Source organism: Schistocerca cancellata, chromosome 1 (genome assembly GCF_023864275.1).
Source record: "Schistocerca cancellata isolate TAMUIC-IGC-003103 chromosome 1, iqSchCanc2.1, whole genome shotgun sequence".
Lineage (NCBI taxonomy): Eukaryota > Metazoa > Arthropoda > Insecta > Orthoptera > Acrididae > Schistocerca > Schistocerca cancellata.
The window spans coordinates 1,045,570,997-1,045,594,990 of NC_064626.1; the positions used below are offsets into that span (position 1 = coordinate 1,045,570,997).

Below are 23,994 nucleotides of genomic sequence, written 5' to 3' on the forward strand. Positions count from 1 at the left end.
ATTTCTACCTCACCATTTATGGCCGTCCTATCCACCTCACTCCTACCCTCAAATACCTTGGCCTCACACTCGACCGCCACCTCACCTGGACTCCCCATCTCCTTACCATCCAAAACAAAGCTCACAACCGTCTCCACCTCATGAAACTCCTGTCCGGCCGGACGTGGGGTCTGCATCCTTCCACCATCCTTCACACCTACAAATCAATGATCCGCCCCATCCTTTGTTATGCCAGCGTCGCTTGGATTTCCGCCCTTCCCCGGTTCTATAAAGCCCACCAAATCCTCGAACACCATGCACTCCGCCTCGCCTTCCGCATCCGCTTTCCGTCCCCCACGCGTATCCTCTACGACCTCATCCCCTTCCCCCACCTTCTCCTTTTCCTTGACCACATCCCCACACTATATATTGTCCGCCGCCTTGATCCCCCTCACCCCCTGGTGTCTCCCTTCCTCTCCACCCCCAACCAGTTGCCGCGCCTTTACCGTTGTGTCCCTCCCTCTCTCCATCTCCACACCCTCCGTCTCCTTTCCCAACACAACTTCCACCATCTACCCCTCAGGATGATGAACTTCACCCTGACATCTACCCTTCCTACCAACTCTAACCCCCTCTTCCTGCCTCCTCCTCAGGGCTCCCTCTCCTCCCCCTCCCTCCTCCTGAGCGGCTTTCCCTCCTACTCCCCCTCCATCTCTCGTGCCTCCTTTCAGTGTCTCTGCGCTCCCTCCTGTCCTGTCTTCCCTTTTCCTCTCCCGCCCCACGTGTCTCCTGCCTCTTCGTTAACCCACGGTTGCCCCTCCTCTCTTCATCCCGCCGCTTCCCCAGCTGCCCCATGCTCTCCCCTCCTTTTCCATCCTCTCTGACTTTTCCCTCGGCAGGTCCCACCTGGTAGTTTTATTCTTCGTCGTGTGTGCTCCAAGTGGGTTTTAAGTTTGTTGTTTCGGAGTGTTTTTAATACTGTGGCCAACTTTTAACCTGTGCATGCGCATTCAGTGTCTTCTCTGTGTTTTAAGACTCAACTGTGTTTTTTAACTTTCTGATGACTTTTTGAACTGTCCCCCATGAACGTCTACATGTCAGTGTATTTTTACCTACATTTTCTCCCCTTACTCTGTTTTATGTTCCCTTTTTTATCTCCTTATGTATGTATCATTTTATTCTTGTTTTAGTTGTGTCACTCGGCTGAAGAGCGGATTGTGCCGCTGACAGCCCTCCCACAATAAAGAAAAAAAAAAAAAAATGCTCAGCCAGCAGTCTAATCTCGCTTTGCGCTAGACTGCTCACTTCCTGGTTTGTGTACGAGTGGACGTGTTTGTTTCCTTGTGACTCTGTTGTTCGGTCTTGTTGTATTCGTTCTGTCCTTCGTTGGTCGTGTCCGTCCTCTTCCGTCGTGTTGTTGTTCGCGGGCCTCTCCGCGGGTCCCGCCACGCCTTCCGTCGTTGCTGCGCCGCGATCGTCCTGGTCGCAGTTACATTTATATTAGTAAGGAAAACAAAAAAAATGAACCGTGTTTGTAGTGAAGTATTGAAAAACCTTCGTTTCCATGTATTGCGCACAAAAATGTTGCATAATGTCCGCCCCGATAGCTGAGTGATGCCGCCACTTTAGCTCAGCGTGTTCGGTGAGGGAGCAGTTTGGCCTCTGTAACAAAAAACTGAGTGGAAGGATCAAAAAACGAACTTGACCGGATGTCATGTGACGTCCGCAACGGCCAAACACAACGATCAACAACGAACAATATGCAAAAAAAAAAAAAAAAAAAATGTGGTCAGCTTGACGGATTGCCATCCTACGGACCCGGGTTCGATTCCCGGCTGGGTCGGAGATTTTTCTCCGCTCAGCGACAGGGTGTTGTGTTGCCTTCATTATCATTTCATCCCCATCCGGCCCACAGGTCGCCCAATGTGGCGTCTTCGGTAATAAGACATGCACCAAGGCGGCTGCACCTGATCCGCAAGGGGCCTTCCGGCCAATGACGCCAAACGCTTTGTTTTTTAGTTGCATAATGTGCAAATGTGTAATTACAGTATCCATACTAAGAAAGATGAGTCTGGACAATTTCTGTACGCCGGGCGCAGCTGCTTCGCGTGTCTACAACGCGATTTTATTAATGTCTCTATGGCAATCTCTTTTCATAGCTCTGTAGAAGTCCCTCGCGTTTTTCCTACAGCCGTTTGTGCTTCGCTTGACAAAGCTGTTAAAAGCACTGCCAAGTGTCAGGGATTTCTGTAAGTTAATTCGTCTTTAGGTGTGTCTCAGTAGTAAAGAATAATCTGCCGTGCGCGGTAGCCGCGCCTTGTTACGGTCCGTGCGGCTCTCCCCGTCGGAGGTTCGAGTTCTCCCTCGGGCATGGGTGTGTGGTGTCCATAGCGTAAGTTAGTTTAAGTTAGATTAAGTAGTGTGTAGGCTTAGGGACCGATGACATAAGTAGTTTAGTCCCATAAGACCTTACCACAAATTTCCTAAGAATAACTGCATTAAATCTTCATGTATTATACGGCATTTTTCTCGTGTCTCAGTGCTTATGACGTCATATCTCTTGGACTATGAGTAGTACAATAATATACACTGCCGGAAAAAATTAGTACACCTTTTTAGAGGTTTCCAAAGCATTCAAGTTATTCAATTGCAACAGTGCACAAGGAATACATGAAATGATTACAGATCAACAGCATAAGCGGTTCTGAGGTACGAGTTATCGGTCCATGCTGAAACACCTATATTAGTACGTGGTGCAGCCTACACGGGCTGCCGGCGTTGACTCTGGCATTCAGTCGATCGTACATGTGGCGAATATTGTCCTGGGACACGTTATGCCACGCCTGCTCGACCTGTTCACGTAGCTCCGTGTTGGTTGACGATTCGTACGAGTCACATCTCGTCCTGTTATATCCCTCGATTGAAGACAAACCCGGATATCGTGCTAGTCAGGGTAGTTGCTGCACGTATTGCACGGGCGTTGTGTGGGTGAGCGTTACCCTGTTGGAACAACATCACCTTCCTGTTACAGAAACGGCAAAAGAATGAATGTATCAAAATTCTGTACGTACCGAGCGCCGATTAGCATCTCTTCCAGAGACATCGAAGGTGAACGATAGACCATAATGCCTGAGGTGGGGGGCCAGTGTGTCTCAGACGAATGCGCTCTACGAGACAGCGGTCACCAGACCTACGTTATAAGCGCCAGCGACCATCACTTGCATGCAGGAAGAATGTGCTTTCATCCGTGAAGGCTACGGCGCGCCATTCCATCTTCCAAGTGACCCTCTGAAGGGACCAGTCGGGCCGTGCACGTCGTTGCTGAGGCATGAGTGGGAGACAAGCTAGAGGTGCCCGTGCCCGTAGCCCCACTGCTAATAACTCGTTCGCAACAATTCGTGTTGACACGTCTGGGCTGGCAAGCCCTCTTATCTGTGCTGTGGCAGCTGTACGATCTGTCACTGCTGCCCGTAGAATACGACGTTCCTGGCGAGCGTCCAGAAATTCGTCTACGGGTATGAGAACGTTCACGTGACTGTTGATACCATTGTCGTTCGACAACTGAGCAGCATGTTCGACTTGTATGGCAATTCTCCGAAAGGACCATCCGCCCCTTTTGGAAGGCGCAATTTAACCCCATTTCAAACTCGCTTTGTTGGCTGCACAATGCACGAGTAGGTTCCACGTGGCTGCCTGCTTGCTCCACATTTCTGGACCACATTGAGTCGCCTGGCTGTGTGATTTCCCTCCTAAAATGTCGACACAGATGGCGCTCTGGTAGCTATGCTACTACGCCGGACAACGTTGAAACCATTATCTGTACTTTTACTATGCCCCAGGTGGCATATGCCGTCATCGGATCAAAATCGACGTCATCTTTCCAGGCCTACTAATTTTTTTTTCCGGCAGCGTATTTGTGTAGGTACATTCAGTGGCATATGTGGAAACTGTAAGCGAAGTGTGTTGCAAACACAGTTATTAGCACAGAAGTAATACATTCAACGTCATGCATGATGCGGCAGTTTTTCACTAATCTCATTGTTTATGAAGTGATTTCTCCTGAAGTATGACAGGTAGGTGGTTATTATTCCCGCAGCTTATGTTGCCTGACATTACGGGATATCTGTACTAGGGTTGATTGTATCGGTCCAGTGGTTTAGGACAAAACGTGGAACATACATACATACAAACATATATCCATTTTTATAATACGTATGGATTTCAGGCAGGCATAGATGGTCCCCGACAAAGTTTAATACCTATTTTTCGATTTCCTTTGTCACCTTGAGCAACTGACCTTGTATTCTGTCTTTAATAACCGGGATGTCGACAGGATTTTCCATATTCCTATTTCATTCTCTAGATCGAACGGGATGTTCTAGGAATGACCTACTGAACAATCAGGGATTTATTAGATGTTTAGAATATTCACATTCTTAATAAACTTAAATAAATGATCTGTGTCTATCGGGGCCGAGGACCTCTGGTCGTCCACTCACTCACCTTCTCCTCTTGCGCTAAGCAGAAAACTAATGTCTAATTAAATCTTTTCAACTGCCTCAGATAGGTCCACTTATGTCTAGGGAATGCCCATTTGTCACAGACCTACCGTTTTCTATGGTCATAACTAAAATGCCTCTCAAATAATTTGTGTTAGTGATTTCTGTTCTGAGCAACATTGTTGTCGTTGTGGCAGAAACAAGTACTTGTTGCAGAATATTAATGAAGAGAAGGAGAGCCCTGAGGTGTTATGAAGGGACGTTGATAAAATATCGATATGTCAAAATATCGATATTATTCCCCAGTGTACCTACGTCGTCGATATCCTCATTATCGATATGTTCCTTAAACGGTACTAGAAATTAGATGATTTTTTAAAACTGTCTTTTCTTGACTCTTAGGCACTGTAGTTTTTACCGACAGATTTCTTTCCCATCCTCCAGCTACCAATCTTTGCAATCTAACAGTAAACGTCTTACAATAGGCTTAATTTAATTTCATATTCAGTTTTGTAAATGAGCACCGTATTTGATATGAATGTATCTGTACTGTCTGTTCATGAAAATCTGTTACTTCCGTTTGTCATTTCTACCATTGCAGATGATAGGTACGAGGTGCAAAACAAACACGTTTGGTGACAGCACTGCATGTGAATGGTGCAAATTGCGTCTCCCCGCTCCTAACTATGAGACAGAATGTGCGCTCTCCTTACTCTGAGTGCCTGGATCAAGGAAAGATAGACTCACTGTCAAAGTAACGTAAACTCGGTACAAAATTCACACACAATACTGCATTGCTGGAAAATGGACTTTTGTTGTCTGAAAGGTTTGTGGTAAGTAAAATACACTCCTGGAAATTAAATAAGAACACCGTGAATTCATTGTCCCAGGAAGGGGAAACTTTATTGACACATTCCTGGGGTCAGATACATCACATGATCACACTGACAGAACCACAGGCACATAGACACAGGCAACAGAGCATGCACAATGTCGGCACTAGTACAGTGTATATCCACCTTTCGCAGCAATGCAGGCTGCTATTCTCCCATGGAGACGATCGTAGAGATGCTGGATGTAGTCCTGTGGAACGGCTTGCCATGCCATTTCCACCTGGCGCCTCAGTTGGACCAGCGTTCGTGCTGGACGTGCAGACCGCGTGAGACGACGCTTCATCCAGTCCCAAACATGCTCAATGGGGGACAGATCCGGACATCTTGCTGGCCAGGGTAGTTGACTTACACCTTCTAGAGCACGTTGGGTGGCACGGGATACATGCGGACATGCATTGTCCTGTTGGAACAGCAGGTTCCCTTGCCGGTCTAGGAATGGTAGAACGATGGGTTCGATGACGGTTTGGATGTACCGTGCACTATTCAGTGTCCCCTCGACGATCACCAGCGGCGTACGGCCAGTGTAGGAGATCGCTCCCCACACCATGATGCCGGGTGTTGGCCCTGTGTGCCTCGGTCGTATGCAGTCCTGATTGTGGCGCTCACCTGCACGGCGCCAAACACGCATACGACCATCATTGGCACCAAGGCAGAAGCGACTCTCATCGCTGAAGACGACACGTCTCCATTCGTCCCTCCATTCACGCCTGTCGCGACACCACTGGAGGCGGGCTGCACGATGTTGGGGTGTGAGCGGAAGACGGCCTAACGGTGTGCGGGACCGTAGCCCAGCTTCATGGAGACGGTTGCGAATGGTCCTCGCCGATACCCCAGGAGCAACAGTGTCCCTAATTTGCTGGGAAGTGGCGGTGCGGTCCCCTACGGCACTGCGTAGGATCTTACGGTCTTGGCGTGCATCCGTGCGTCGCTGCGGTCCGGTCCCAGGTCGACGGGCACGTGCACCTTCCGCCGACCACTGGCGACAACATCGATGTACTGTGGAGACCTCACGCCCCACGTGTTGAGCAATTCGGCGGTACGTCCACCCGGCCTCCCGCATGCCCACTATACGCCCTCGCTCAAAGTCCGTCAACTGCACATACGGTTCACGTCCACGCTGTCGCGGCATGCTACCAGTGTTAAAGACTGCGATGGAGCTCCGTATGCCACGGCAAACTGGCTGACACTGACGGCGGCGGTGCACAAATGCTGCGCAGCTAGCGCCATTCGACGGCCAACACCGCGGTTCCTGGTGTGTCCGCTGTGCCGTGCGTGTGATCATTGCTTGTACAGCCCTCTCGCAGTGTCCGGAGCAAGTATGGTGGGTCTGACACACCGGTGTCAATGTGTTCTTTTTTCCATTTCCAGGAGTGTATTTCATGTACAGAACACATATCAGAAGTGTTTCACTCTCAAGACTTCTCTCGCTTATGTTGGGAAAAAAATCTTTATATTAATATATACACATTCTTATCACAATAATATCGATATTCATAATAATTACCTACACAACATATATCGATATTTTTAAAAATTTGCATTCCTGTTGTCAAGAATTTCACCGCTTCTGATGCCTGGGCAGTTGAGACTGAAGTAGTAGTGGGATAAGCTTGGTCGGTACAGAATAGCGCCGCCGGTAAAGAGTGGTCAGCACTCTGGATGGCTCCGAAGCTGCGGATAAGTTGGTAGCAGGTTAAGCCCAGGCGATACACAGTAGTGGTTCTGGTAAGGAGGCCAGAGATAGAACACACCTTGGCAATTCCGACAGCTGCAAAGTTGAAACTAAAGTGGTAGCGAGTACACCTAGGTAATACAGAATAGTGTTGCTGATGTTGTGAAGCTGGGACAGAGATGGTAGCTGGTAATCCCAGAATAGTGGTGCTGGAATGGATAGGTTTGAGCTGACATTTAGCTCAGCACTTCTCTTGACTGTGCAGCTGGGGCTTAGTTGCAGGTAAACTCAAGTGATACAACATAGCGATGATGGAAAGGGGAGTGTAGAGCTGTGAAGTTGGGGCTGAGGTGGTATAAGAAGATTTAAGAGCTGGCTATCATCTAGGTGTTTCTAATGGCTGCGAAATTGATGCTGATGTAGTGGGTAAGCACAGGAGATACAGAATAGTGATGCTTGTGATAGTTGTGAAGTTAGGACTGAGGTAGTGGTGTGTACGTAAGGCGCTGCAGTCATGAACTGTGCGGCTGGTCCCGGCGGAGGTTCGAGTCCTCCCTCGGGCATGGTCCCATAAGATTTCACACACTTTTTTTTTTAGGTGGCTGGGGTGTATGGAAAGGTAGGTCAGAGTTGGCAATCGCCTCGGTGTTGCTAATGGCTGCGAAGTTGATACTGAGGTGATAGCTGGTAAGTCCAGATGGTAGAGGGTAGTGCAGCTGGAAGCAGAGACCAGAGATCGCACTCACCTCGGCGCTTCTGATAGCTGCGAAGTTGGGGCTGAGGTAGTAGCGGATGCCCTCGGCTGATCCTGGCAGCGTCACGCCTCGCACTAACAGGATCAGCAGCACGGCGTACGGGAACAGCGCTGTGAACCACACCACCTGCAACGCAGAACAATGTTTCGGGTGTTTCACTTCCTAGAAATGACATGTTGAAGGGCAGTATTACCGTCCGCACACGTAACGCTTTCTGAGACAGTCAACACAAGCGAATAATACCATCTGTGAAACTGTCTTCGTATGATCATTTATAAGAAACGGAGAAGGCGATAATGGGAAGTGCGGCACATTAAACACACAGCCGGCCGAAGTAGCCGGGCGGTTCTATGCGGTACAGTCTGGAACCGCGCGACCGCTACGGTCGCAGGTTCGAATCCTGCCTCGGGCATGGATGTGTGTGATGTCCTTAGGTTAGTTAGGTTTAAGTAGCTCCCAGTCTAGGGGACTGATGACCTAAGATGTTAAGTCCCATAGTGCTCAGAGCCATTTGAACCATTAAACACACTGCTACAGCGTCATCAGTTCTAAACTGGAAATGTGGTGTTTTTTTTGCAAGCATCGCCCAAGCAGTTATATAGCCTGTGCAAAAACTGCGCATGAGCCACAGAAATGTTTACCAGTCATATTCAAAGGATTTAGCGGTGATGGGTCTCTTGGATATACGAGCACATTGAGGATGAGGATTTTATTTAGATACAATCTTATGAAATGACTTAACCTTCTGAAAGACCACTAAGGATGTCTTAGAGATTTAGAATCAAAATTACACGGACGGTAGAGGATCCTTAACTAACTAATTTGAGATAAGTAACAAAAAAAAATGTGCAAATGTGTGTGAAATCGTATGGGACTTAACTGCTAAGGTCATCAGTCCCTAGGCGTACACACTACTTAACCTAAATTATCCTAAGGACAAACACACACACACCCATGCCCGAAGAAGGACTCGAACCTCCGCCGGGACCAGCCGCACAGTCCATGACTGCAGCGCCTTACACCGCTCGGCTAATCCCGCGTGGCAGACAAGTAACCAACGGTCTTAAATGTGTACGAATTTTTGGGGTGGCACGATGTCTAGAACGTGCAGTGGATGCGAGGCACGTGTTTATAAACAACTTAAGTTTCTGCATCGACGTTGGTGGCGTTATGTGCTTGTCTGTTGTACGAGACAGAGCTAGGACTTACTGTGACATTATCACAGTGAAGAACAAAGTGATCCAATTTACAAGATTTAAAACAATCTCTGGATCATTTGTGTTTGTTTATCGAACAGTTCTGTTTTGTTGTACAAGATATGACTCTGCCTATCCCGGCTATAATTTTTATGTTTTATGTACTAGTTTAGCAAGATAAACATATCTGATGGTGCAAATACACTTCTCGGGTTTTCTTCCCGGTAACATTGTGCAAGTCCCTCAATATTTCGTCGAAACATCTGCCAAACACGGAGGTAGATGCTGTTGTCACTGTTGAAAGATGCGATGGTGATACTCTCACAGTGGCGTCGAACTGGAACCACAAGCAGAAATTACGCATATACGGGGACGTACTCAGAGTTGGACGGAAGTAGCGCTCACAGTGACCCCGTCGGGATTCGAAGAGAGGTCTTACGCGCATCCGCAGGGGGCAATGACAGTGCCGCCGGACTCTGTGTGGCTAAGAGCTGAATGCAATGCGCTGCGTTTAGTTTCACATTGGAGGTTCTTGTTTCTCCTTTTTAATTTAATGACAGCCACTGCCGGGTTCAAGACAAGGTTTACTTGAAATCCAGCATACCTGTTTATAAGATTGTCTCCCGTACGGATGTATGCGGCCTTGTTGATAACACTATTCCAGGACGTCAATGCAGAAGATAAAACTTGTGTACCCAGCAGAGTTCAAGCCGTTATAAGGGCGAAAGGTGGACACGGCTCATATTAATGTCCATTAATAGATGTCCCGATATTTTTGATCATATAGTGCGCCACTTTGAAACAGTAAATAGTTGTGGTTTTTAGAGTTCCATCAATAAAACAGCGACGAATCATGCCATGAATAGAACACGCGTTCCATTCATCCACAGACAAAGGTTCTCGTTTACCCACTTCTCTCATCAAGCTTGGATTTTCGTCTGAGCAGTAGTGCATTTTGCAAAGATTCGTTTGCCCCTTCTTTGTAAACGATGTTCATCTGTTAACAAAGTCCTACATAGACACACCACATCAATTTACTGTTTTCGTAGACACCATTTGGAGGATAGTAACCGATATTGAAAGTAATTGCCATTAAGCTGTTATGAAGCGAAATATGGAAAAAATGAAATGGTTTGGAATGCAATGTTCGCAGAACATTCCTCTGTTAGACATCACTCGCTCATTTAGGTTGCCTCGTTGCGACATCTTCTTTCATTTCTGTCACAGCTTCCTGTTCTTTTTCATTGACGTATTTTATCCCTCACACCTCCAGTTTCTTGAAAATTTTTAATAATGTTTGCAAAGATTTTATGTTGCTGAAATCCTCTTCGAAAGCTCTTTCAGCACAAAATCTCACCTCTGCTCTAATAGTTCGACGACTTGCGCTATAGACGGAAAGTATATACACTTTTTGACTGTCCTAACGTTGTGAAAGTCTAAATCACCGCACATTCAAGTTATCCTTTGGCCACAACAGCAGAGTACCGACTGACGGACTTCTAGCGCACAGGTGCACAGACGCACAGGTTGCAGCCGCGTCTGGATATACACTCCTGGAAATTGAAATAAGAACACCGTGAATTCATTGTCCCAGGAAGGGGAAACTTTATTGACACATTCCTGGGGTCAGATACATCACATGATCACACTGACAGAACCACAGGCACATAGACACAGGCAACAGAGCATGCACAATGTCGGCACTGGTACAGTGTATATCCACCTTTCGCAGCAATGCAGGCTGCTATTCTCCCATGGAGACGATCGTAGAGATGCTGGATGTAGTCCTGTGGAACGGCTTGCCATGCCATTTCCACCTGGCGCCTCAGTTGGACCAGCGTTCGTGCTGGACGTGCAGACCGCGTGAGACGACGCTTCATCCAGTCCCAAACATGCTCAATGGGGGACAGATTCGGAGATCTTGCTGGCCAGGGTAGTTGACTTACACCTTCTATAGCACGTTGGGTGGCACGGGATACATGCGGACGTGCATTGTCCTGTTGGAACAGCAAGTTCCCTTGCCGGTCTAGGAATGGTAGAACGATGGGTTCGATGACGGTTTGGATGTACCGTGCACTATTCAGTGTCCCCTCGACGATCACCAGTGGTGTACGGCCAGTGTAGGAGATCGCTCCCCACACCATGATGCCGGGTGTTGGCCCTGTGTGCCTCGGTCGTATGCGGTCCTGATTGTGGCGCTCACCTGCACGGCGCCAAACACGCATACGACCATCATTGGCACCAAGGCAGAAGCGACTCTCATCGCTGAAGACGACACGTCTCCATTCGTCCCTCCATTCACGCCTGTCGCGACACCACTGGAGGCGGGCTGCATGATGTTGGGGCGTGAGCGGAAGACGGCCTAACGGTGTGCGGGACCGTAGCCCAGCTTCATGGAGACGGTTGCGAATGGTCCTCGCCGATACCCCAGGAGCAACAGTGTCCCTAATTTGCTGGGAAGTGGCGGTGCGGTCCCCTACGGCACTGCGTAGGATCCTACGGTCTTGGTGTGCATCCGTGCGTCGCTGCGGTCCGGTCCCAGGTCGACGGGCACGTGCACCTTCCGCCGACCACTGGCGACAACATCGATGTACTGTGGAGACCTCACGCCCCACGTGTTGAGCAATTCGGCGGTACGTCCGCCCGGCCTCCCGCATGCCCACTATACGCCCTCGCTCAAAGTCCGTCAACTGCACATACGGTTCACGTCCACGCTGTCGCGGCATGCTACCAGTGTTAATGACTCCGATGGAGCTCCGTATGCCACGGCAAACTGGCTGACACTGACGGCGGCGGTGCACAAATGCTGCGTAGCTAGCGCCATTCGACGGCCAATACCGCGGTTCCTGGTGTGTCCGCTGTGCCGTGCGTGTGATCATTGCTTGTACAGCCCTCTCGCAGTGTCCGGAGCAAGTATGGTGGGTCTGACACACCGGTGTCAATGTGTTCTTTTTTCCATTTCCAGGAGTGTATTTGGTGCGGTCTGTTTTAGTTGGCTTGCCCCGTACCTGCATTGCCAGCTTGTCGATGCCTAAACCTGTAGTTTAATTCTCAGATACCTTGAGCGTTAAATTTGTATACACTACTGGCCATTGAAATTGCTACAGCAATAAGAAATGCAGATGAGAAACGGGTATTCATTGGACAAATATATTATACTAGAACTGACATGTGATTACATTTACACGCAATTTGGGTGCATAGATCCTGAGAAATCAGTACCCAGAACAACCACCTCTGGCCGTAATAACGGCCTTGATTCGCCTGGGCATTGAGTAAAACAGAGCTTGGATGGCGTGTACGGGTACAGCTGCCCATGCAGCTTCAACACGATACCACAGTTCATCAAGAGTACTGACTCACGTATTGTGACGAGCCAGTTGCTCGGCCACCATTGACCAGACTTATTCAATTGGTGAAAGATCTGGAGAATGTGCTGGCCAGGGCAGCGGTCGACATTTTTCTGTATCCAGAAAGGTCCGTACAGGACCTGCAACATGCGGTCGTGCATTATCCTGTTGAAATGTAGGGTTTAGCAGGGATCGAATGAAGGGTAGAGCCACGGGTCGTAAAACATCTAAAATGTAACGACCACTGTTCAAAGTGCCGTCAATGCGAACAAGAGGAGACCGAGACGTGTAACCAATGGCACCACATACCATCACGCCGGGCGATACGCCAGTATGGCGATGACGAATACACGCTTCCAATGTGCGTTCACCGCGATGTCGCCAAACACAGATGGGATCATCATGATGCTGTAAACAGAACCTGGATTCATCCGAAAAAATGACGTTTTTCCATTCGTGCGCCCAGGTTCGTCGTTGAGTACACCATCGCAGGCGCTCCTGTCTGTGATGCAGCGTCAAGGGTAACCGCAGCCATGGTCTCCGAGCTGATAGTCCATGCTGCTGCAAACGTCGTCGAACTGTTCGTGCAGATGGTTGTTGTCTTGCAAACGTCCCCATCTGTTGACTCAGGTGTAATGACACATTCCGACGCAGAGACATACAATACCTTAAAGGCTGCGCCAAAGATTAAATTGAGAGGCATGTACATTATAATCTTTGTAATGTTCACATTGGATTCTCTTTTGTTTCATACTCCAAGAAGGAGCTAAGAGACACTTTCGATTGTTGCCTTGTGGAGGATGGACGTAATTTTTGGTGTGTGCGGAAAGGCAGCCATCTTGTTAGTAATTATGGTTTGTGCGACGAGCCGAACAAGTCTTATTGTCTTGTGAATAAAAAATAGTGAGAAGTATCGAAGTGTCACGAAAATTGTTTAAAGCGACGTAGTATTGTATTCCTTGGTTTCCACCGTCTTCGTGAAGTGAACCGATGCCGACTCAGGAAGATACACACGGTCAATAAAGAGAAGAACATCGATGGCGACTAATGAATTAATACTGTTGCAGAAGGACGAATTTTACGTCTAAGGTGAGAACTCTGAATAAATCAACAATGACGTAGAGTTCAAAAATGTAATTAATCGGAATGGTAAATTATATTACAGGCATATTTCACGCAGCACTGAATTTGTCCGCATTCAAGCCGGTCAATACAGTCCGTAAAAAAGCCCTTCAATATTTCTGATGTTACAGTTCCATGTCCGTAATTTTTCCTCTTTCAAACAAAAAAAAATAAATTTAATTTTTTTTATTTATTTCGCCACACTGGCGACTTGATTGTTGTACTGCAAATGTACTTGTACTAATTACTGTTTCTCTGTTACATGACGCACATGGAAAATGACGAATAAGGTGAAACAATATTAACTGTATAAATGGATGGCACAATAACCAGAAGGAACAAGGACAAGGATCTACAAAACTAACGTAATCGTGAGTGACGCAGCTCAGCCGGAGTTAAGGCAGGAAAGCGCAAACGCATACAGCGGCTGCATCTTGACTTAGCTCCACTTAAAGCAGAACCTTTTCCTATCCATATTAAAATACTGGTAGTGTTGGTGGCAACACACAATTACACTTTGATAATTACTTTTTTATGTTCAACAATCGCAGAATTAGAAGACGTAGTGCGCCATCTTGTAAATTTCCGACGCGCAACAAATAACAATCGCGAGATATTTTTATTAATTCAACTGCGAGAGAATTTAAAGATTTAGATTAACAGTAAAGTCCAGATAAAAATAATATCTTCACAATGGAATTGGAGAATTTTAATTTGACAAATGTTGATGGACACCTCACCGATTCTGACACTAGTGACTTAAATGATGACGCAATTAGTTTTTCAGCACAATATAATGTAGAAGTAAATACAATTCAATTGCACTCCACAGGGATTAACAATAACGAACCACTTGCAAATGAAACCTTGTACACAGTCGATGAAGCATCGATTACCAGATCAGATGAAAATATTTCGCGTGAAATCAGTGAACCTAGCCCGGTTTCGATTCAATCTGACCGTGGCAGAGAAACAATGGCAACAAATAATGGCATAAATACAAACACACAAGCTTCGTCAGTTACGCTTGAGGCATTATACAGGGTGTTACAAAAAGGTATGGCCAAACTTTCAGGAAACATTCCTCACACACAAAGAAAGAAAATATGTTATGTGGACACGTGTCCGGAAACGCTTACTTTCCATGTTAGAGCTCATTTTATTACTTCTCTTCAAATCCCATTAATCATGGAATGGAAACAGACAGCAACAGAACGTACCAGCGTTGACTTCAAACACTTCGTTACAGGAAATGTTCAAAATGTCCTCCGTTAGCGAGGTACATGCATCCACCCTCCGTCGCATGGAATCTCTGATGCGCTGATGCAACCCTGGAGAATGGCGTTTTGTATCACAGCCGTCCACAATACGAGCACGAAGAGTCTCTACATTTGGTTCCGGGGTTGCGTAGACAAGAGCTTTCAAATGCCCCCGTAAATGAAAGTAAAGAGGGTTGAGGTCAGGAGAGCGTGGAGGCCATGGAATTGGTCCGCCTCTACCAATCCATCGGTCACCGATTCTGTTGTTGAGAAGCGTACGAACACTTCGACTGAAATGTGCAGGAGCTCCATCGTGCATGAACCACATGTTGTGTCGTACTTGTAAAGACACATGTTCTAGCAGCACAGGTATGAAATCATGGCGGTGAATCGAGGAAGTACAGTACATACTGACGAAACTAAAATGAGCTCTAACATGGAAATTAAGAATTTCCGGACACATGTCCACATAACATCTTTTCTTTATTTGTGTGTGAGGAATGTTTCCTGAAAGTTTGGCCGTACCTTTTTGTAACACCCTGTATAGTCTGATGTCAAACGTGAGCGAGCAATTATCTGATTTAAAGATCAGTCACAACACAACGAACACAAAACTGTCGAATCTAGAAATCAGTCACAACACAACGAACACAAAACTGTCGAATCTAGAAATCAGCCACAACACAACGAACACAAAACTGGCGAATCTAGAAATCAGCCACAACACAACCAACACAAAACTGTCGAATCTAGAAATCAGCCACAACATGACAAACACAAAATAGTCAAACATGGAAATTGGGTTCCAACAGCAGTTTTCAAGTGTAAACACGCCATTTTGAAAACATGCATAGACATTTCGATCAACGCTTAAATAAACTCACCAATGACATCGATCAAAAGATCGAAGACAAAGTCATCAAAACCGTCAATAGTGTATACAATGTATTGGCAAATGAGTTAGAAAAGAAATTGTCAGGTCTTACAAACAAACAGGTACAGGAACTGTCAGAAATCGTAGAAACACACAATCAAACACAAACCGTACAAAAAGAAATACATGAAAACGTACAGGCTATTCAATTAAATTTAACAAGAGTACAGTCCGCATGTGAAGAAATACCTGACCAAGTTAATAAAGTTAACGAAGAAATCGGTTTTCTGAAACAGGAGACTCGACGTATCAACGCGGACGTTATCAAAATAAATGAAACTTTAGAAAACGGTAATGTAAATGAATCAATAACCGACCGGGAAACAAAACTTTTTGAAAAATTACGTAATGAAATCAAAGTATCCGAAGACAGAATACGCAAGGAAATTGCTGGTAGACTGAATGTTTCAAATGACTTGCCTACGTCAAGCAACAGGCAGCGCGACACTTATTCGCCCGTGCCAGATTACGATGTCAATAATGCAGATCATCATGCACCCAGTCCGGCGTATGTGCACGCACCGGCGCAGGCAAACAATGGCTATTCGCCAAACGCGGTGCTGCAACAGGCAGTAGGCGTGTCGCCTTGCATCTCGACGATTCTAGTCGATGAGAGCCTGTTGAAACATAGACAGTTTCCAGTTTTCTCCACAGAATCCAGAAAAACTCATCCAGTCGTATTCGTAAGAGCATTAAAAAATGTCTTACCAAGAAACTGGACTGAGGCACAGAAGATTAGATATGTAGTAGGCTTCACACAAGGCGACGCACTTTTGTGGGCCACAGACATGGCTGAACAGTGCGTCACCTACGAACAATTTGAACGGGCTTTCTAGGAGAAATATTGGTCTACTGGGGTCCAAGAAAGACTGCGACGTGAGGTATTCAACCCACAACCGTTCAACCTCAAAAACGGCGGGTTGAGAAAGTATTTCGAAAGGTATTTGAATAAGACGCGCTATTGGAACAATCCAATACAGCACGTAGATATTCCCAAAATTCTGGAAAACAGACTACCCGCGAATTTACGCGAAAAATTGGTAACCATACCGGAGAACGACCTTGAATACTTTCTTTCCGTGCTTGACTCAATTGATCTAATATATGAAGAAGAGCCGAGCACAAGTAATCGGAATGAACACTCCGTAACCAATTAAAACAACGGTAACGGGAATCATTTTAATGGCAATGGACAAAACCAACACAGTTGGCATCCGTATGAGACAAGGCCAAATAATGGAAACTGGAATTACGGAAATCGGAGGAATTCGGCGCCACAGAGACGTGAAGACCGAAGATATAGTACAGATTACGGTCCACGCCGGTATGGAAATGATAGAAATCACGTGAATGATTGTGTGGGGCGGCGAGTGAGTACTGCAAATAGCTTGTGAAATAAAGTTTGTTATTTAAATGTGGGAAAAACACTGCATTTCCCGGCTTTTAGAATGTTGTATAATTCTGTCTTTCGCCGTTCTCAACACTGGCTCTCTCTTTACTTTTTAGCACCCAGAAAGTGATTTAACGAAACGTGGAGCCTGTAATGAGAGTTCCTAGTGCCCACTTAACCTGAGAATATTATTATAGCTGCAGCTTATAGCTCTGAAGAAGTAGGAGATTGTTCGGGATTTCTAATCAAAAACAATTTTCCAAAATAGTTGAGTATATTCTGAAATTCACTGATAACATCACAATTATCCCAACAGCCTAACAAACAGAGCAGTTCAGAGTCTAATTCGCTGATGCAACTATAAATGTCCGAATTGAGTGTCAAAAGAATGCTCGCCAAAATTTGATGAGAAAATCTCATCAAACGCCACGCTAAAATGATTGGTAGAATGTCTGTCCCGCGACGGCACGTGAAAATACAACAACACGCAAACTGAAGCTAGATAATGAAAATCATTCCAAAATAATCCTTCATTTGAAATGTTTTCACAGTTACGCGTATACATCGTAACTCAATACGGCACCCGAGGCAGTTTGTAGCAGCGCTACCGTAGCGAAGCGACTCCCGACACAGCTGACGTGCTATTCAGCGTCTGGAGAGAACTGGGGCCTTCCTTACTCGCGCAGTGCTCTTATATATATAGCCTCGGTGCGGACGGCTAAGAGAACGCCGGCTCTAACTTGGCTCTCACGACTGGCCGCTGGGCTAGTAACGCACCACTTCAAGTTACATAATAATTTATAGCTTCTTTTGCTGATGGCTTATGAAGCTGTTAATTTAATCGTGCATTTAGCACGCAGGTAAGTATTTATAATAAAATTATGACGTGGCTAAGTTAAATATCTTGGGCGAGAGAAATAATTAAGTTACGCTGCACGCAGCCGATGAGCTCTGAACTGGTCCTTTTGAGATCCGCTATCGCTATAATTTTATAGGTATTCAAAAGAAACTTTTCACATCTTCATAGTCATAGCGGACCTCCAACCTATTTAAATCTAAACATCCTAGTCTTATTCATTAGCCTACTTAATCTATCTTGCTTCCTTCAGTTTTGAGATGAAAACCAGAAAATCATGAATTTCCACTAAAGTCTTAACCTGTGAAATCCAAAGTACTGTTTTTATTAAATCATTATGAAAGATGAGTCTAAATATAAATTTTGAAGTCTCTAGCTCCTTTCTGTTGCGCCAATTATTTTTTTAGAAAAACGTCCAAATTACAAAAATGGCTGAAGTTATCGCACTGATATTTAATACACATTAATTTAGTATTATTCCTTACATGCTGGAAAAGTTTCAGATCATTTGCTTGAATTTTAAGGTATTGCGCAACATTTATGACGTCAGAGCTAGTTACAGCAGACTGGCTGGCACACAATGGAAACTGATGTGAATTTACTACAGCGTGAGTAGGCTGCTTCCCTACATCACCCTCTACTTAAATTTTTTTGTTTATGAATGTTAATGAATGAGAAAAAAAAATTTAATTACAAAAAGGGAAGCAAGAGTACAATTTAACTCCGTATAAAAATCAAAATTGAAATATAAACATGTAGAAACATTAAAGAAAACTAATTATCTACATTAATTATTTAAATTGTGGGCATGTTCACTGCCTTTTAAACAATATCAGTACTCAAAATTTTAAGCGAAGTCACTGAAATATTTCGGCATACATATTGCCTTAGACCAACAAACACATAATAATTGAAAAATTATGAAAATCTTAGGCCCATTAAATACATTAAATACACTTTTACATACACAAATTCAAAGAAAATAACATGATACATAAACAGATGATTATCTCTTAGGAGTCTTTTCTAAACCTGAAAGAAAGTTCACAAATAATTTTTACACACGTGGTTGTAGCCGCTTTGGCTGGCGTCCTACACTTCCATTCACAAGGGTAGAGAAGGGGAAGTTGCTATGGTGTGCGTCCTTCACGTTCTCTCTAACTTACATGGGGGAAAGGGGAGGGGTCACTGTGAGTTGTGTCCAAGTCACTCCACTCTTTCACGCAGCTACCAGGCTGCCATTATCTGGTTTGTCCTGTAGAACAAACAAAAAGAGTGCCTCAGACTCTGTTCACTTAATATCTAAGGGTGGGTCACAATGAAATGGGGATATATACATTTTATCTTCCAATATATTACTGGAACAAAGTTAACAGAACTTGTTTCAACATTATTCTCGCGGTTACTTAAATGTCATAAAATCGGTAAACAAATGGCTCAAAACGCAGTTAGTCACGTACTAGAGAAAACCTATGCTCATGGCATACAATCATGAATCCTATTTAACGTCAATTTATTATTTCTGGGCCGGAACACTGAACCACTGCTCGGTACATTCCTGACATTTGTATATTAAGCACTTAACTGAATCATCTTTGATTATCTTATTCTTAGAGATAGTATGAGTACGATTAGTGGTTGTTTTCTCAGCTTCTTTGTATATGTGAGTAACTTTTGGTAATAGTACAGTCCTGAGTGTTCAAAACACACTACGTTTAGTTGCCTACAAAATCCACTTATTGGTCCTCTGCTGTTGCCAGTTCCACATCTGCAATTAGGGTCTTACTTACTTTGAAGTGTATTTATGCTGAGCTAAAATTACTGTTTCACGTCTGCTATTATGTTTCTTATTTATATTGCTAGTGTATGTACTTATTTACCACTCACTCTATTAATATTTAAAGCATAGGATAGCACATTTATTTCATATTCATAGTGTATTGCGGCTGATTAGTTTGCTCACGTGGCAATCCATTTCCACTCGATCGGATGCTGAAACCTCAGGTAGTCTCTCTCGGACCTACCACTAAAGTGCATCAAATAATTATGGACGAGCGTAATGCTAAATTCCTTAAACCTATAGGACACCATGAGCTGCTCTGTCTCATCTAACATAAGGGTACCTATGGTCGCATTCACGCTTCCAACTCATAACCTCAATACGCGTAGGTGTATCCTGTCACACACTACACTAAAATAATGGCCAGCTCCAACCTTATAAATACTTCAGGGACGTGTCCTTCACGACTCAACCACAAACACTGCTCACTTCTATTACACTGCCTTTCCTTGCTACATCAGGTGAGTTTAAACTTACAACTTATCTGCATATTTTTCATAACACTTAGCAATCTCTTTCTTATTATTTATTAGTTAGCTCTAATGTATCCACTAGGTTTCATTACCACTTCAGATTCTGCTTGTACACGAATTCATACATCTTTTTAAATTACTGTTGATGGACCATTTCCAACCAAACAACACTTTGTACTTACTATATTACCAGGGTACTACACATAATTGTTACTCAAATACATTTGTATCTTAATTACGTCATACTTCTCTATTGTTTGTCACTATTCAGTTTATCACATTAGGTATCTTTCTTCACTGATCGGTAGATAGAATGGTAACATAACTCATGGCCTGATAGTCATGACAGAAAAATTTCATGTCTGAAAGAAGAGATCTAAATTTTGGTGGATAGGAAAGATGAAGAATGAGTGAGACCTGAAAGGGAAAGAAGATCTCACACAGCTGGGACTGCACAGCTGCCACACTGTGTAGAGGTTACAGAACAACCTCCTCCCTACAGCATTCATTGGCTGAATGCTGACTTGATAGTCATGACGGAAAATTTAATGTATGAAAGAAGAGGTCGAAATTTTTGAGGACAGGAAAGAGGAAGAATGAGTGAGACCTGAAAGGGAAAGAAGATCTCACACAGCTGGGACTGCACAGCTGCCACACTGTGTAGAGGTTACAGAACAACCTCCTCCCTACAGCATTCATTCATAACCTTTGACCACGCCACGTCGATCTGAAAATACCTTATGATGCCTTTTTAGAACCTGTCTCAGTTCTTCCTTCTGATTGTCTGAAATCTTATCGATTTCCTGCAATTTAGCTTCTATTTTGTCCAAAATAATTGCTTCTTCTTCTTCTGTGTTCAGCTTATTGTTACTAAGATTAACACCTTCGTCCCAATGCCTCCTATTTTTCAAAATTCTTATAGGCAACTCCCAAGTTTCATGATCAGTTACTACATGCTTATCACTAAAAGGTACTATAATTACTCCGGTTATTGCCAAGACCATTTTTAACTGGCTTCTTTCAAAGTCAACAACACTCTGATATTTTGACAAGAAATCTATACCAATTAAAACCTCAATACTGAGATTGTTTACAATTAAACATGGATGATCAATTAAATTACCATTAATGTTAAATGGTAGTAAAGCTTCTTGCTTTACCGTTTTTGAAACCTTGCCAGTAGCACCAATTATTCTTAGTCCTGATACCCTCATAACGGTAAGCTGGTCTTTACCAGGTAAAGCATCAAAGAAGGACTGAGATATTGCACTCACCTCACTTCCACTGTCTAAGAGACAACGTACATTGATACCCAACATGTTCACTATTATTATAGGGTGGCTTATTCTAGGTTGTACAGGTGGTTCCTCAAATTCATCTAGTAGTTCCTTTTGGATTTGTCTCCAACTAAAGTGATTGACATCTGTCTTCATTACCTTTAGGTCACAGTGTGTAGGGGTTTCCTGAATTATATTTTCAGCTGCCTTTTCCAGTCGGTCTATTAATTTTAAATCGAAACACCGCACGACTTCATTACATTTAGTTTGCTGAACATAACCCAAATTACTGTAGTCTGAGCGATTCTGCGTCTCCAGACCGGGCATAACACTAGTTACAGCTAAACCACTTTTACCATCATCGTCAGTTTCCTTCTCAAGTGACAACTGGTCACAGCTACTGGGTTCATTGACCCTCAACTGCCTACCCTCTACATTCTCACTTATCTCCTGTCCTAAATCTATTAGTACATTATCAACATCCTGCACAGGCACTTTAGATAAGAGCACATCATCCTCATCGTAAATATAAGCATGAATTTCTTCTGCTTCTTCACCTGTCAATTCAATATTTTGTAGCTCTTCCCTATTGTTATACTGCTGCGCCTTCTCTTTCTCTTCCCACTTAGAAAGCGTTTCCAACACGGTATCTATCAAATACTGTGAGTGATCTAATATTTCTGTTGTATCTTTAGATGCTACCGACTCTTCATCCACATGTTCAGTTTGAGTATTCTGATCTGTCTTACCAATTCCCTTAACTACTGGCTTAGGAAAAGTAACCGCCTGGTGAGCGCCAGTGTCCTCATAGACGGGAACTAGTTTTCCTGCCTCGGCCTATTGCTGTTTTCTTTAGTTTCATTATAATTGACTGGCACAGCATTGCTTTCCGTACTGTTGTTTACATGCATATTTCTGTTCGGAACAAAATTATTATCTCTTGGACGCCATTGTTGGTTCTGATAATTATTTCCCCAATTCCTACCTCTCTTAGGATGGCGAATACCTACTGTTCTGATGTTTACATTACCATTTTGCTCATTCCTAAAATTACTATTATTTTTAGTGGCATTTCTGTTATTACGTGCCTGCTCCTCATTGGCAGCAACACGTTCTACACGTTCCAAATATTCAATGAAACGATCAAGATTGTCTCTAGGGGCCGATATAATTCTGGTTTGCCAATACCATGGCAGTTTGGCTTCAAGACCTAATATAATCATTTCTGGCTTTAGCTTTTCCGCCAAATGTGACAAACGTGAAATCCATGACCTAGCAAATTCTTTAATTGATTCCTTGCCTGCACTGAAGCGTTTTCCACTCCAAAATTCTCTTAACACTTCATTTTGCTTATTACTAGACCAATATTCATTAATGAAAGCTGTTTTAAACTCCGCTAAAGTTTTACACTTCAACATAACATCAGCGGACCAACGCAAGGCGTCACCTGCTAAATGGCTTTTAATAAATGAGATTTTCTCTCGTTCAGACCAATTTGGTGGAATTACATCTTCAAAATCGTTCCAGAAATCTAGCGGGTGGATATTTTTATCTGGATCAAACCGCAAGAACTGCCGACACCCGATAAATGCGGCGTTTGCAGCTACAACTTGTTGTACACTACCATTACCAGAAGTTACTGAAGCTACTTTACTCTCAATGTTAGCAATGTTAGTACTGATATTTTCTACTCTCAATTCAACATTATCTACTCTTTGTACAATATGAGTAGTATCACTTTTGATAGCATCTACGTCTGCTTGACATATGTTTACTTTAATATTAACATCTTTAAATCTATCTGAGCACAGTTCAGATTCCGACTCGATCTTTTCTGTTAATTTGTGCTCCAGCTTCGCATCTTCCATTTGGAAGTCTTTGCGAACCTCAGCAACTTCAGATTTAACTGTTTTATACATTTCAGAAAATTGTTGAGCAACCTTTTTCTTAATATCCTCATGGTTGTAATCAATTTTATAATTCAAACTGTCTAGATCCTCTTTCAACTTATTGCAACCAGCCTTGAAGGTATCGTCCATTACCTCCAATCGTTTATTAAAATTAGTTTGACTGGCCACAATCCTGTTATTTACCTCAATTATATCAGATTTTAATTCAGCTGTCATTTGTGCATTACTGGCAGCGATTGCTTGTAATATAACATTTAGATCAACAGCCCCAGCATTTTTGGGTTGCTCACTAGCTGACTTTTTATCACACTCAGGTGACGAAAAACTAGCTCCAACACCAGAATCATCAAAATTAAATGAAACTTCTGATTGATTAGTCCTATCTAACTTCTCCTTCTTAAACTCTACCATCTCTGATGACTGTTTCATTTTTAATTCATCAGAGAAACCATCATCCAATAAATTTACAATTTCTACTTTCTGCTTTACTACAGGGGTCTCTATTATTGAATCATTACCCCTTCCCACACTACTGTCAGGAGATAATACTTCATATTTTACTTTAACATTACCACTTTTATGCATATTT

The 23,994-nt window shown here is 44.0% G+C and overlaps 1 protein-coding gene across 3 annotated transcripts in view; it reads right to left on the reverse strand.

Moving 5' to 3' along the window:
• LOC126090187 (sodium-dependent dopamine transporter) overlaps nt 1-23,994 on the reverse strand; it is a 497,172-nt gene that overhangs the window by 139,617 nt on the left and 333,561 nt on the right. For all 3 annotated transcript variants that reach the window (XM_049906970.1, XM_049906968.1, XM_049906969.1), the window contains exon 7: nt 7,790-7,924. In XM_049906970.1, the coding sequence (XP_049762927.1) occupies nt 7,790-7,924 (135 nt within the window). The remainder of the gene's footprint in view (nt 1-7,789; nt 7,925-23,994) is intronic.